The 16,556-nt window shown below is 36.4% G+C and overlaps 2 protein-coding genes across 7 annotated transcripts; both read right to left on the reverse strand.

Annotated features, from left to right (window-relative positions):
• Positions 1-217: 217 nt before the first annotated feature.
• LOC130438049 (GTPase IMAP family member 2-like) lies at positions 218-2,729 on the reverse strand. Of its 2 annotated transcripts, none has more exons than XM_056769814.1 (3): positions 2,642-2,729; positions 2,427-2,495; positions 218-1,811 (listed from the first exon to the last, which is right to left on the reverse strand). In XM_056769814.1, the coding sequence occupies exons 2-3, from the start codon at positions 2,443-2,445 to the stop codon at positions 1,114-1,116; spliced, it is 717 nt and encodes a 238-aa protein (XP_056625792.1). In that variant the 5' UTR covers positions 2,446-2,495; positions 2,642-2,729; the 3' UTR covers positions 218-1,113. The 2 variants fall into 2 exon arrangements, with proteins under 2 accessions (XP_056625792.1, XP_056625784.1); XM_056769806.1 differs by having other exon boundaries at positions 2,427-2,522; positions 2,642-2,712.
• Positions 2,730-4,034: 1,305 nt separating this feature from the next.
• LOC130407807 (GTPase IMAP family member 8-like) lies at positions 4,035-16,233 on the reverse strand. 5 transcript variants are annotated; one of them, XM_056731066.1, is made up of 9 exons: positions 16,115-16,233; positions 15,209-15,294; positions 13,686-14,317; positions 13,505-13,611; positions 10,883-10,999; positions 10,012-10,128; positions 7,087-7,716; positions 6,288-6,917; positions 4,035-6,117 (listed from the first exon to the last, which is right to left on the reverse strand). In XM_056731066.1, the coding sequence occupies exons 5-9, from the start codon at positions 10,959-10,961 to the stop codon at positions 5,351-5,353; spliced, it is 2,223 nt and encodes a 740-aa protein (XP_056587044.1). In that variant the 5' UTR covers positions 10,962-10,999; positions 13,505-13,611; positions 13,686-14,317; positions 15,209-15,294; positions 16,115-16,233; the 3' UTR covers positions 4,035-5,350. The 5 variants fall into 5 exon arrangements, with proteins under 5 accessions (XP_056587044.1, XP_056587033.1, XP_056587054.1 ...); XM_056731055.1 differs by having other exon boundaries at positions 13,686-14,320; XM_056731076.1 differs by having other exon boundaries at positions 13,686-14,320; positions 15,209-15,251; positions 16,115-16,142.
• Between the last annotated feature and the right edge of the window lie 323 nt (positions 16,234-16,556).

Below are 16,556 nucleotides of genomic sequence, written 5' to 3' on the forward strand. Positions count from 1 at the left end.
CACGATGCTCTGTGTTTCCTTGAGTTGGGCTCTTGACTCTTAAATTTCATATGTGTGCAATGAAAGCGTTTGTTATGGGATGCAAATGGATGTAGCTTTTCAGTGCTAAATAAATATATTAAGGACAATGTTAATGGCATCTCTTGTTTTTAATAATTAAGTAAGATGTATATTACAGGCTTTTTTATTGCTTTACTGCACACATTACTCATTTTGTGGAAAAAACATCAATAAGACAAATTGTTTACTTATGATTCATTTGTCAATAGTACATCATCCTTTTTAAACTGCAAAACAACCAAGAACAAACATCAAGTAAACAAATAGTTAAAAGTCTTTTAAATGCATTCTCTCTGATGCAGTTTTTACACATTTTGTTAACAAAAGTACACAGGTTAGGACAATACAGAGGACAGAATGCTGAATTCAATTCACGGTCTTAACCTTAAGAAGGGGAGGTATAATCTTGCAAATGTCTAGCAACTTTAACCCTGATGACTATAGTAAGAAAATGCGATATTCATTTCTTAAAAAAATGTAAACTATTTAAAAACGCTTTAAAAATAAAATAAGTTGGCTAAATACTCCTAATAAACCCTTCATGCAATATTAATGCAGAAACTTCATTTTTTGACTGACACACTTAGACATCAACACTCATCATAAAAACTCATCAATGGTGACAATCATCAAACTAATTCAGATAAACCTCAATGCATGTAGCTTTGTTTTGAGGATTGTCAACATTGTTGAGAGTCATACACACACACCATCCCCCCTGCAATTATTGTTACAACTTGACCCGTGCCGCTGGGGAATCTATATACTCAAAGTTTCTAATATTCACTCAAATACTATGTTATGTGTGTTTATTCACAAACAATGCTCTATGTCATATACCCACAATTCCAGTAACTGTTTGATGTCAAGATTAGCTGATATGAAACACATTTTAGATGACAGATTTATTGCATTTAGGACAAAATAAAATTTTATCCCATTCAATAGCTTACAATCTCTTGTTGCTGTGTTGAACAGCAAATAAACAAAAATATTACTTTTGTATCATATGTATTTCTATGAGTCATACTGAGGTTAACATTTGGGGTAACCTCACTGTGCTTTACCCATGAAGAAAATGGAAGCAATAATGACTATTAGTACAGCACATCCCAATACACATTTTATTATAAAAGAGAACTCTTCCTCTTGTCTAGTTATCTGTGCTGTTCTAAATCTATGAACAGTAGAGTGAGACCCCCCAATGCTCTCTACCATTTGATCTATCTGCTGCAGCAGCTTGTCGACCTGATCTCTGTTGTTTCTGTCCATATTATTGAACGAATGATATCTGCCCCCACATCTGTGAATAAGTTTCTGAAGATCAGTACTAGCCCAGATATATTCTTCTAAAAGTTCACCATTCAGTTGGTCAGTATGAGTGAAGAGAATGATGGTGTAGCGTGCAGCATCGTCCCCAAAATAATGCTCAATCCGTTCCATAATATTCTTCTCCTCCTCAGTGAATCTAACACCAAGTTTGATGACCAACAGAAAGGTGTTAACACCAGGAGAAGACATGTGAGCACAGTTCATCATTTCCTTTATCTCAGCTTGTTTTGATGTGCCGAACAGTCCTGGAGTGTCAATGATCGTGATGGTCTTGTCATTCACGGCCCCTTTTTTCCATTCACAGGTTTGAGTGACAGCACGTGGAGAGAAATTCGCTCTAAACCAGTTTCTGCCCAGGATGTTGTTTCCAACTGAACTCTTTCCTGATCCAACTGGGCCGAGTAATGCGATCATCAAGTCTGTGTAACACAGGAAGAAAGATTGAATTACTGTGCGTCAAAGAAATAAATTAAAACAAACACAACACATGTTAAGCAACTGAATAATGTTTTAAAGCAGTGTTTCTAAATTCCTCTTGTTATCTGCACTATATGCACTACATGGTCGATCCATTATACATACACATGTGTACGTCTGCATATTTAATGGGTATGTTCAACGTCAAATGTGTATTTTGTGTACTGTCCATATGTGTATAGTGTATATTGTCTTTTTTTACAGTTGCACATTTTAGTCATTGAAGTCTGTAAAGTCATAAGTTGTTTGTCATACAGTTGTCTGTCCAACTGCATTTTTCTTTGTATGAAGTACGCACTCAAGACTTTATCTCACCACACGTGGTGATGTGACAATAAAATGAGTTGAGTTGACTTATGTAGCCTTGTATGCCCTCAAACTCCATTTACACTCAATTCTATACTAAATATACTATATACAACTAAATAAAAAGCATTTTAGCTGTTTCAAATGTAAAGTCATGCTATGGGTATTCAAAACCCACACTACTATAAATAAAGTTGTGAATGTCAACTGTATCAAGCAAAGATAAGAATAATTAATGGATTTCAACAGACCTTTACGGGCTTCTGCCATTTCTTTGTGATTTTCTTCCTCTCAGAGTTTCTTCCCGATTCAGTTTGATCCTGTAGTCACAGAGACACTGTGATTGACTGTATTAAACAATCCACGTTATTAATCATTTTACTGGATGTTCTCTTCAGTCATAAACATAACCTTGAACAAACTAAAGAGAAATATGCGTAAACATATTTTAATTAAATTAAATTACCTTGTCACCACACTATTTACAGAAGCAGTCAAACTGACCAGGAAACTAGACCGAACAGACAACACAGCGTCCCCACGATCAGCCCTTCCTTTAAAATTCATAGTCATAAAATGTAGTCAAACTGGTTTTGGCCTTTCAACAGGGTCTGTCTATGACTCATTTTAACTTAACTAATCTGACCAATATCTCTCTTACAGAACCCCAAAACTGCATGGTGACCAAACATGTGTCTAAGTTCCTTTCTCTGTCATTAGTATTTCCTCTGTATGTTATCTGTCCTTGAGAAGCCACATAAGAGATGTTTTGCTTGTGTAGCAGTAATAACCAGTCTCTTCTGGAAATCAATTGGGACGGAATTAGAATTGTGTGTGTATATGTGTATATGTGGCTTGCTCCGAGTATTCCTGTGCGTGTCATCTGAATGTTTGGCATGTAGGAGGCCGGTGAGTCTGCCTGGGGCTGAGGGGAACCTGTAATTTAAATCTGACATTTAAAATTAGAGAGTTGAACTTGTTTAACTCACTGTTAAGTATTTCATTCGAACCGGATTGGTTCGTCATGGGAGTCGGGCGCTCTAGCGAGGAGGCTAAAGAACGCAGTCCCTAGCGTCTGTCGCTAGAGCGTCCTTGAGGTCGGGAAGTGAGGTTTACACACTGCACAGCTCTACACTAGCTTGCCTCCGTTACATTCACCCCCCTAAACCTCACTCCCAATCCGGGTCACGGCACCACTGTAACCGGAACGAACCACACCTACACCAGGCGGGCTTCGAACCGGGTCAGTTCGGCATGGGAGTCGGGCGCTCTAGCGAGGAGGCTAAAGAACGCAGTCTCTAGCGTCTGTCGCTAGAGAGTCCTTGAGGTCGGGAAGTGAGGTTTACATACCGCACAGCTCTACACTAGCTTGCCTCCGTTACATTGACAACGTTCCTAACGGTGCATACAATGTTCATAATATAACTGTTATTTTTATTACTAAATGTAGTTTTAAGAATTATTATATATTGAAGTTTTAAACTGCAAAGCTGTTTACGTGCTTTTCCCGTAATGCGAGATTTTGTAAAAACGATCTAACATTGTTCACAGTGTTGGTGTCAATAGTATGAGTATTATGATTATCAGTTTACTTTATCATGGAATATTTACATTTATGATCCATAACATTTACATAAACCAAGAGCTTCTTAATTGTACTACACCTTGACCACAACAACTACAATCTTGTTAGTAAGTCGCTTTGTATAAATGCATCTGCTATATCACTGTATGTAAATGTAATCAGACACACAGAAAGGTACTGACATAATAAAATGAATAATTGTTCAAACTAATGGTAGTTTATTGAAATGTCAATTCAATTCATCTGTGATGAGTTCAAAACAAATGCTGTGATAATCAATTAACATGTCATACTATATCACTGAAGAGTGTTGAAAGAACTATGAATAAAGACAATAACTATCACTCTTAAACCCTAGACATCCCAAATATACCATATCCTTATTTGTTTTTTGTCATTGTACAGGAATAAGTAATTTATCAGGTTAGCATAGTCAATAACTGTAATTCAGAAACATTAACAGGAATTAATAATAAGTATAACCCAGTCCATAGCAGAAATATAAAGACAATTAAAAATGGAAAAACATTACAAATATTCATTTCAGATATATCATTTCATATACAATCTTATTTACCAGTTAAACCTTTTTTATGAGTATGTGCTAATGTAATCTTGTTTAAAACAACCACCACCTTATTTTAGTGTGAGCAAATTTGTAATTTGTGCTCTAATGTTTTAAGCTAACTAACCGTTTATGTTGTATTTACAGTTTTCTAGGCAAGGCAAGGCAAGTTTATTTATATAGCACATTTCATACACAAGTGCAATTCAAAGTGCTTTACATAAAATGATTGACAGAAAGAAATAAGTCTTATCTTTAAAATGCAAATTATTTAAGATCACAAAAAACGTTACATTTTAAGAAACCATAAAACAGCAATAAAATTGATAAAAAATGTGACTGTATATATAAAAAGAATAAGAGCAAAAAAAAAATTAGAAATAGATCTAATTTATTTCTAGTTTATCTTGACCTACAGTACGAGGCTTGAATGATGCTGGAAGGTTTTTAATAATTAAATATGTCAATGGAGTGTTCCGGTGAGATAATGTGTTCATGTGTTCAGGGAGAAGAGGATCGGTTTCAGGTCTATTCTTTGACCTTGGAACGCTTGTAATACTGTATCTTCCTGTTAATTGTCATGTTTTATATTGTATAATAAATCTAAAGACTGTTTATGATAAAAAATAGCTAGCCTAATGGCCCTTGCAGAACTTGCTCACTTCCCAAACGTTGGCCTCTTAGTTAGTTTAAACAAACAAGCATTATTGTGATCAGTATTTGATATTCATGAGTCAAGAGCCCAACTAAATCAAACACTAATCACAAAAATGGTTGTTTGATGAAATGTCAACCTTTTTTCAACATTAATATCATGTGCAAAAGTGATCAAAGTTTCAACAAATCAACAGTGGATGCTAAGTGAGAGCTGCCCATGCAGGGCCAGTACTAAGGGGCAATAGTTCGGCCAATGATCAAATTCTGCAAGGGACCCTTAGACCAGCGCTTAGTGGGTCAGTAAAGTGCCACACAGGCATGCTTGCAGGGGTAACATGTCAAACAACTATAGGCACAAGTGTTTTTGTCTAATTTTCCTCTTCTTCGTCATCAAACTCTCCTTTTGCTGCAGCTCCAGCTGCTAATAAACCTCCTCCAACTGCTAACAGTGGTGACACAGCCAACCCTGCTATTCCCACAATTACACCTCCAACCATAAGAGCTGCTGTACCTACAACGTCTTTAAACTTTCTAAACGCTCTACTTGTGTTTAATATTTTTTCAAACTTCTCATTTGTGTAGTACATCCATTTATTGGACTCTGATAATGCTTCTATCTTCTCCAGCAGCTTTGTAACCTGGTCAAGGTTGTTTCTGTCCTCATTGTTAAATAAATGATATCTGCCTTCACAGCTGTTTACCAGTGCTCTTAGATCTGAACTCTTTGGAATGTATTCATCTAAAGATTTACCCTTCAGCACATCAGCATGAGTGAACAGAATGATGGTGTATTTTAAAGCATCTTCGCCATATTTGTTCAGAATCCACCCTACTGTGTCTTTATCCTCTTCTGTGATTCTCTCATCCAGTCTGATGACCAGCAGGAACACATGTGGACCAGGAGCAGACATGTAGACACAATTTACTATTTCAGCTTTCATCTTCTCTTGTGTTTGAAACACTCCTGGAGTGTCAATTATTGTGATGTTTTTTCCATCCACATTTGCTTCATGTTGTTCAGAAGTTGTAGTTGGTGAATCTGGTGAATAACACACTTGTCTCAGAATGTTTTTCCTTGAAGCAGTTTTTCCTGATCCAGTTTTACCCAAAAGCACAATCCTGGGTTTCTCTGACCCTGTCAATCAGAATAAAAATAGACATTTAAAGCAATTACTAATGATGTAGATTAAATAGATTACATAATTATTTTGAAACACAATAAACTGAGCTGATTCAGATGTTGTTATGTTATAAAGCTCAAATATTGTCAAACATAGAATTAAACACATTCACAAACACACTTACAGAATTGATCTATTTCTATCCTTCTTTGAGCCTCTTGATACATCTCATTTGTGTAGAACTTCCCTCCATTGTGCACCACCATCTTCTCAATCTTCTCCAGCAGTTGTGTGATCTGAGAGCAGTTCTCCATGTCTTCATTGTTAAATAAATGATATCTGCCCTCACAACTGTTTATGAGTGTCTGGAGATCTGTACTTGTTTTGATGTATTCATCCAATGTTTTATCCTTCAGCACATCACCATGAGTGAACAGAACGATGGTGAATTGTACAGCATCTTCTCCAAAGTTCTTCTGAATCAGTTTCACTGCATTCATCTCATCATCAGTTAATCTGAAATTCAGTTTGATGATCACCAGAAATATGTGAGGACCAGGAAGGCAGATAGAGACAAAATTCTTTATTTCAGCTATTACTGTTGTCATGTTCTTTGTTTTTTTATTTGATGCATCAAACAATCCTGGTGAGTCAACTATTCTAATGATCTTTCCATTCACATTTGCTTCGTGTGGTTCACAGATTGCAGTTGTTGAATTTGGTGATTTACTCTCTTGTCTCAAAATGTTTTTTCTTGTAGCAGTTTTTCCTGATCCACTTTTACCCAGCATAAAAAACCTAGGTTTCCTTGACCCTGTGTGAATTTAAAAAACAAAACAAGACATTGGAAATAACTTGATAATTATGTGAAATAATGAGGTGAAGAATTAATTTAATTGTTGACTTTAGTACAATATAAAATGAAACTGATGGGCTTTACAAGTGTTTTTTATACAAAAAGACACATTTACAGACACACTTACAGAATGTCTTTATTATTATCTTCTTTTGAGCCTCCTGGTAACTCTCATTGGTGTAATTATCTCCTCCATTGTCCTCCACCATCTTCTCAATCTTCTCCAGCAGTTCTACGACTTGAGACCGGTTCTTCCTTTCCTCATTGTTGAATGAGTGATATCTGCCTCCACAGCTGTCAATCAATGCCAGTAGATAGGAACTCTGTGCAATGTATTCATATAGCGATCCCTCTTTTATAACATCAGCGTGAGTGAACAGAATAATAGTGTATTTTACAGCATCTTCTCCAAAGTTCTCTCGAATCCACTTCACTGTGTTTTTCTCCTCTTCTGTGATTCTCACATCCAGTCTGATGACCAGCAGAAAAACATGAGGACCAGGAACAGACAAGTAGATACACTTCATTATTTCAGACTTCAGATCATCTGGACTCATTGATGTATCAAATACTCCTGGAGTGTCAATCACCGCGATTTGCTTTGGAGACAATATGACTTCTTTCTGACATGTTCTAGTGACTGCATTTAGACAGGTTTGATCGAAGAACACGTCTCTACCCAGTAAGGTGTTTCCTGTTGCACTCTTTCCTGCTCCAGTTTTACCCACCAGAACAATCCGCAGTTTAGATGGATTCACTGAAAATCAATAAAAAATATACTGGTTTTGTCATATTTTGAAAACATAAGAGTTGAAAAAGATAAAATGACCAAAATATCAGAAAGAAAACATTGAAACAATAGCAAAGATGTTTGATTTGTCTGTGTTAATTACATTAAATCAATAACACTTTTTCACCTCCAAATTATTTTGAACACCAGAGTCAGAAACTCTGATCACAATAAGATCACAATGTTTTTCAACGTTATTTGCAGGTGCAAAAGTGATATCGACCTGTATTCACAAAACATCTTATGACTTAAAGTCTTTTCACAACTTCAGAGTATTACTCAAAGGGCCCTATTTTAACGATCTGAAACGCAAGTGTCAAAGCGAGCGCAAGTAACTTTGTGGGCGGGTCTCGGCGCTGTTGCTATTTTCCCGGCGGGATAAATGGCTCTTGCGCCCGGCGCAAATCTAAAATGGGTTGGTCTGAAGTAGCTTCATTATTCATAGGTGTGGTTTGGGCGTAACGTGAAATAAACCAATCAGAGCGTCATCCAACATTCCCTTTAAAAGCAGGTGCGCAAGTTCCATTATGGATTGCTATTATTATGGCGTATTTACCAGGCGCAAAAATATGAGCACGCTCAACTTAACTGGTCAGTTGAAGACTAAGGTTTTTAATGTACTTACATTATGGTAAAGGTGATTTCACAGTCTTTTTTTTCAGTCTTTCAATTTTTTCAGTTTTTCAGTCGATTTTTTTTCCTGGTTCTTGACGGACAAACCAATTTGTCAGATGTCCTTATATACATATATGTCTTATTGCCACTATTGGGCAAACAGGTCTGATCCTTAATTACTACAATTAGCCTGAATAATTTGTAAGCTAGATTTATGCCTATTTTTTCACATCTTCGTGGCACACCACAATTCAATTTTCAATTCAATTCAAGTTTATTTATATAGCGCTTTTCACAATGTGTATTGTTTCAAAGCAGCTTTACAGTGGCAAAAAGAAAAAAAAAAAGTTTAAACACAGCACAATGCATGGTATTTATACAACGAGTAAGTTCTTTCTAATAAATTACATCTAATTTCTAAATAAATCAATAAATCAATGAATGAATGCAGTCTCCCGGTGAGCAGGCCAACACTGCGCTGCTGTGGCGAGGAACCCAAACTCCAATGATTGATTAATGCAGAAAAAAACCTCGGGAGAAACCAGGCTCAACCGGGAGGGCCAGATCCCCTCTGACGTGTCATAGCTGCACTCAGACTGCTGACGTGTGGTTTAGGTTTAGCATTTTATACCAAATATTGTAACTTCAGCATTAATAAGACAAATAGTCCGTCTTTGCTCTTGGTTGGGGATGTAGTGGTCTGAGCTGGGATGGTCCGATGGTCATATTTCTCTTGGTTTCCGAGAGACAATGATTTCCGTCATCTCATGTGTTAATATTTTTTTAGTGTAACAATTTATGATTTGCAAAAATAACTGTTGCATCTGTGTAGATTACATGAGCAAAGTGTATGCGCGTTGTGCACGCTATACATTATGGTCAAGCATGCGCCCTTAAAATAGCATAATGAACAACGCGCAACGCGCCACTGACTTTAGACTAGCTTTTTTCTGGTCAGTGGCGCAATTGTTTAATGGAACAGCAAAATAGCACCAGGGATTGTTTGCGCCGGAACACGCCTCCTTTTTTGCGCAGAACCGCCCAGGGAGCGCAAGTTCATTCATTAGTTTAGCGACGTGCTTCTGCGGAGGGAAAAGCGCGCTTTGCGCGGGTGCACAATAGGAATGACACATGCGTCGGTGTACAAAGTCAATTGCGCTGGGTGCAAGATAGTATTAATAATAATATTAATATTAATTAAATATACATTTTTATATGCATTTTATATGTCCCTCATTTTAATTTTGTTTGTACTTATAATTATTATTATATGTATTCAGTATTCAGTAACGCGGGTGGTTTTAACAAAAGCGTTGACTAGAGTGGCCGTGTCAGAGCCGTAACACGTCCCACTCATGAGTGCAATGTAAATGAGGGGTTGGCCAGGTGGTCATCCTAAATTCGGGTAGGGGACATCCCAGTTTAAATGTCCTATCTCCAACCAAAATGACCTCAAACATGCTTACTTTGCTACCTAATATATGTGAGTAAAATTTAAATGGTTTGCATCTGTAATATTTACTAATCCTCAAGAATAATTTTTGCCAGTGTATAAGAGATGTGTTAATTGTTAAAATGAAATGTTTTGTGAATACAGGCCCAGTTTTATGTCAATATGAACTTTGTTTATATTACATTGGTACGTACTTGTTTGTTCAGTCACATTTGGTTTCCTGTTTTGAGCCTCCAATTTCTGATGTTGGCTGAATTGATTCCTTGATGTCATTTTAATGTTAAGTATGTCCGCAGCATTTTCTTTTGCTCCTAAAATAAAAATTTCATTAAATTTGAAATCAGTTGTGATGGGTTGATGCTAAAGGACGTAGACTTTTTTATTATTTTGAAGGAAACAAATTCCTACATTTTGTCTGAGTATACACAATATATAACAACCCCCACACATACACGCTGTTGGTGTAGTCCTTATTCATACCAGTGTTTCAACAATCTCAACACAAGATCCAAAATGCTATTATTATTTTAATTCATTACCCAGTCAACACGATGATGTCACTATGAGCTTTCAGAATATTATCATCCAAGACTCCTTTGGTATAACTCGATAAAAAAAATGTGCTCTACCATAATAACCACACAGTTAAAACAGCAAGAGGAAGAGAAGTCAAACACTTTAGAGTCAAGAGCTCAACTAAAGCAAATACTCATCATCATAATGAAGACTTTAAACGACAAACCAGTCACATCTTAACCTCTAAGATCACAGTACAAGAGTAAGATCACAGTTTGAGCACACAGTGAGTTTAATGTGAGGATACATTTTGACCTCATCATGAGTATTCTGTAAAGTAATGGTGAAATCACAGTGAGATTGCTGTGACATCACCGTGTTGCCTGAGCAGTTATAGGTGCACTCACCAGCTTTGTGAACAGGTTTTAAAGAAAGCTTACCAAAAACTGCTATATAGGAGATGTGTTAATTGTTAAAATGAAATGTTTTGTGAATACAGGCCCAGTTTTATGTCAATATGAACTTCGTTAATATTACATTGGTACATACTTGTGTGTTCAGTCACATTTGGTTTCCTGTTTTGAGCCTCCAATTTCTGATGTTGGCTGAATTGATTCCTTGATGTCATTTTAATGTTAAGTATGTCCGCAACATTTTCTTTTGCTCCTAAAATGAAAATTTAATTCAATTTAAAATTAGTTGTGATGGATTGATGCTAAAGGACGTAGACTTTTTTTATTATTTTGAATGGAACAAATTCATACATTTTGTCTGAGTATACACAATATATAACAACCCCCACACATACACGCTGTTGGTATAGTCCTTATTCATACCAGTGTTTCAACAATCTCAACACATGTCTTTGGGCCTCCCCGTATAGAATGTTTTAGCCCTAGTCCCATGGATGGATTACTGACGGGTCAAATGAGGCTTTGAGGCTGCCAGTTTGGCACAGAAAACTCAACAGCAATGAAAATAAATGTTTATTTATGTAAGCCAGGCAGCACGTGAGGTCATGCAATGATCACAGTAATGTCACACCATTCTCTTTACATGATGTTCGTGTGAATATGATTCGCTCTAATATAACAAAAGCTTGGGTTAAAATTGTAATTCATGCCTCCTTTAAATATTGCTGTTGTTTAAATCTTTGATGGTAGTGGCCCTGACAGAACTTTGTTTACGCAGATAAGAGAGTTAGGAAAATAAAGTTATATCACCACTATTTTCTTTTCTTTATCTGTCACAGTTTATGCAGAGGGTGAGATGAATTGTTGGTTTTGTTTATTAGTTTCTTGTTTTCAGAGTCGTAAATTGTGTCCATTCTATTAATTTTCAATAAATCGTATATATCATTATAAGCACACCCCATTGTCACAACCACAATTTGGTTTGACTGGCTATACCACAACACTGGATTGGACATTTTGAAAACCTTAGGAGTTTTCAAAAAAGTTTGGTTTCAGTGACTTGATACTGTTTTTGTTTGTTGACGAACGTCAAAACCACATAGACAGGGCCTTAGATGTGTCGTTAAATAACACATGCACAATTAATGAATTAACTTATGTTATCTATGGAGACATCTAAAACATTTTGTGCTGGGAGGACTGAAGTCAAGAGACCCTACATGTGATGTGATCTGGCAAAACCCATTACATGAGGAAATTTTACATATTACAGGATTTGATACCATATGATAGCTGATTTCAAGCCTTTTCCATACCTTCCCTGCAGGCAAAAAAATGATTCCTTAGTCCACACCCATACACATGTCCTGCCTGAATGTTTTGGATGTCTCCTTAAATAACGCATGGACAAGTTAATGAGTTAAATCAGGTTGGGTTAAAGCAGTGGTCACCAACCCTGCTCCAGGAGATCGACCGTCCTGTAGACTGCAGCTCCAACCCTGCTTCAGCACACCTGTCTGTAATTATCATGCAATCCTGAACAACTTGATTAGATAGTTCAGGTGTGTTTGATTGGGGTTAGAGCTGAAATCTTAAGGAGCAGGGTCGGTCATCAATTACCAAATCATCATCTTAAGACAAACACAATCACTGAAATGAACTATAAGAAGTCACCCATCAGTGTTTAGTGTTTCTTTTAGTTGAGCTCTCTTTTAGCAGCTGCAATAAATTTGAATTAGATGACATTGGCAACCTGGAGATGTTGTTGTCAACATAAGTGGATCAAAGAATTTCAGTGAAGTTGTCCTAGACAAGAGTTCGCAACGTTTCATTAACATAAGAGCTCAACTAAAGGAAACACTGAACACTATTATGGTGACTCTTATTGCTCATGTTTTCTTTAGTGATTGTGTTTGTTAACAGCAGCTGTTCATCATTAATGAGATAATAAAGTGATGATTGATTCCTTAACTCAACCTGATTTTACTCATTAACTTGTTCATGTGTTGTTTAGGGAGACATCCAAAACATTCCCTGTAGTAATGCACTTGGACTGGAGTGGTCTAATGAACGTCAAAGGAATGCATTTTTGCTTGCTTGGTTGTATGTACCAAAAGTTATGGTTATCTGAAGTCGTCTGAGCTTTATGGTTTTCAAGAACGGAATTTTGAGAAAAGTTATTTTAAAGATAAAAGCACAACAGTCAAGTATCACAAGAAAAAGTCATTTTCAAAAAATGACCTACTGTTGAAGTGTATTAAAAAACACTTAAACACTTAAAACACACTTAAAAAACGAGAGTTCTGTCAGGAACTAAGAGCACTGCACCACTACACAAGGAGACCAGCAAACGTACCCCTATAAAAGGACATCAACTAGTAAGTAGTGAAGCAAGTTTTTTGTTGTTTATCATTGGCATAGTGTATGAACTTTTGATCACTCCTTGCATATTTCGGGGATAGCTCTGCCGGGTATGTCCTTAAACATCAGCTTGCCAAAACTATTTTACAACAATAAACAAGTGCATTTTGCCAAGATATTTTCAAAGATGATAGACATGATGTTATAGAATAATAATTTAATGAAACCCGATATTGATAAAAAACTGACATTTGACATTTTTTATAAGGTCTTGAAACGTCCCTGTGTGCCATCCGATGGGTTTTGCCGGATCGCATCACATTTTTAGGCTTTATCTGGTGGCAGGCCATGTCTATTACGCATAAGCACCTAATTATGATGCTTGTGTGAATGTTACCTTGAAGCCTTGTCTGCAGCTCATGTATTACACTAAAACCTTATTTCCTTGCTGTCTGCTCACAGGTGGCATTACTTGTGATGTAGATAAGAGTCTCTGGTCTGACCCTTATAAAAGAAAAGACACTGATTAAGATTTAATGCTTTCTTTTAAAAGAATAACATTCTCACAAAGTTCTCACCTGTTTGCTGCACCTGGACTTTCTCGTTCTGCTCCAGTATTTTCTTCTTTTGAAACGTCCTGTAGTTGTTATTTTTGTAATGCTGATTTGCATTCTGTTTTACAATTTCTTCAACTTTATCCAGAAATGTTGTTATGTCTGTCATCTCGCTGTTCAGCACATAGAATTTGCCTCTAAAATGGCTGGTAAGTTCTATGAATTTTTGACTAAGTGAAAAGGCCATCCATTCTCTGTTTGTCATTTGTTCTCTAATAAACAGTGCTAATGTGAACTTTAACACATGTGCTCCAAAGTTTTCCTCAATCTTCTTAACAATCTTCCTCACGTCATCTTCTGTGAACGTGTCTGGATTGACTGTGAGCAGGAAGACATGAGGACCAGGATGAGAGAGAGAAAGACTCTTCATCATTTCATTCTGTAGATCTTCATCAGTCAGTTCAGTGTTGAAGAATCCTGGAGTGTCAATGACTGAGATGTTTCTATCTTCTACTCGTCCTCTCTGTACTTCACTCACTCCGCTATTTTCTTTAAATGCTTCTCTGCCAGAATCATGTTTCCTACAGAACTTATTTCAGCTCCGTTCTTCCCCAGCAACACAATCCTGAGATCAGATGAATGAGGTGGTGTCACCGCTGCTGCAAAATAATTAAATTAAAATCTCATTTATTCGGATGTTGCTTGTGACATTTACTCTTTTGATTTGCTGTAACTATGAGCTTTAAAAGGACAATTGTTATGGTGATGCATATACATATCTAAATAAACGGTGTTGGTGGTCTATGACATTACTATCATGTTTAAAATTGATGATCTCATCTAGTTTGGTTGTTGTGCTGTTGATCCTGAAAGAACTTTATAAGATCTGGGAATATGATGGATTTTGCTGTCTTGAAAGATTTGTGAAAACAGAATATTTTAGACACACAGCCATGAAGAATCAGTGTATGAATCTCAACAATGGTGACAATGAAACGAAAACATTTCCTTTGTTGATCGTGACCATTTTTGAAATTCACACACTGATTTGTGTCTAAATTCTGTCGTAGTTGAAATTAAACTCTCTGATATTATAACAGCAAACTTCTGTTAGCTGGGTTAATACTCTTTAAGTCATTTCTCATTGTCCATCGATAATTATGCGCTGATATAATACACGTACGGTGGCTGATGTTATTGATGCCACTTGGGGATTAAAGGGAAGAGGAGATGGAAATAAACTCTGGGTTTACCAAAGAAAAGCAGCACCCAACAAGGTTAGGTAATATCCTCAGAATTTACACTAAACATCCTTTCGGAAATTCGGAAATAATTTTTTGTACATTGATTGCGGTGCAAAAGTAAAAATTTATTCAAAACTTGCTCTAGGGTAGTTACACGAGAGGTGCAAAACTGAATTGTGTTGAACAAGTTTAAATCGAACAGGTTGAGACTTGATCATGTTGTTCCATCCTCACTGACTTTAACCCAAATACAGCAACAGGATAAGCAATAGACTTATACAACAGAATAAACATTTTACTGACCTTTATAAGATGAAGACATATTGATATAAGTTTCCTTCTACTCCTATAAAACATATGATGTTAAATGTTGTTTTTGCTCAGTGGACCTTTTAAAAAGAAGAAAAAATGACAGAAATGATTTAGTGTCTCCACATTTTCCACTCTGAACTCAGGTTTTAGATAGATAGACATTCAGTCTGGTGATCTGTGCTTAAATTGCATAAAATTCTCTGCATATTATTGGAACATTAGGGGGAGCTTTGCATGTTAGAACATGTTTAGGTCTCAGAAATGCTTGAAGAGCCTTTTGGTAGAGAGAGCCAAACATTCAATGGAGCACACAAAACTTATTTTTATTTACCATCAAACTGAAAATGCTTTATTAATTCACAGAATAGCTTTACACACTGTAAAATATAAACTCAAGTCATTGTATTCTATATTCCCATTTATGCATTTGGCAGATGCTTTTATCCACATTGCCTTATGCTATACATTACAGTTACGTTACAGGAAAGCTTTTTACGTTTGAAATGATATGTTACACGTTTTTACGTGAACATTTATTCATTTAGAGGGCGATTTTATAAAAAGCTACAAATGAAAGTGCATTTATCATTTGGGTATAAACAATTGTTGATTAAATGGACCTTGATTACAAGGACAATGGTAACGGCAAGGGAAAAATGAACAAAAAGAAAGAATCAGACAAGATAGCAAGTAGACAGTTAAAGTGATATTATATTTATACATACTATTAGATATTTGTGTTTATACACACTCTTACAACAATTTACAACGACTCTACTGTAAGAGTTTCTAAATTACATTTTACTCAAATCTCTGTTCACACCATCATACCATTTACTTGTGGTAAATCACTTATGTTTAGATGTTTTGTAATAATGGCAGAACATTAACACTTACCTAATCTTGCCGTTAGATATCTCATCCCTTATTTTGTTGTGCACATTCTAAAATCCAAAGAGCCACTCCCATTTACCATCCTCTGCAGCACACCCATTAGTTTATACCGAAGCTTTCCTCTATTTGAATATAAACTGTTCATGCATTGGGCCAGGGGTACAGTTACATCCGAGATAGCAAATTTTTGTGGGCAAAATCCGGCCCTCACCTTACTCCCCATTCCACCTCATCTGACCCCCATACTGCGTGGAAGGATGGCACTTGGGCGGTCCGCTCCTGTTTGCCAGAGATGCTGTGTTTTAACAGCAGATGTTCATCACTCTAATAATAATGAAACTCAATACAAATTCTGTCAAACAGGAGCACAGAAAGGTGTTGGTTTTGGGATAAATCTGGGTCAGAATTGAAATGAACTGTTGTTTATATTTGGGTCAGCTCTGCT

This window comes from Triplophysa dalaica, chromosome 2, assembly GCF_015846415.1.
Source record: "Triplophysa dalaica isolate WHDGS20190420 chromosome 2, ASM1584641v1, whole genome shotgun sequence".
Classification (NCBI taxonomy): Eukaryota; Metazoa; Chordata; class Actinopteri; order Cypriniformes; family Nemacheilidae; genus Triplophysa; species Triplophysa dalaica.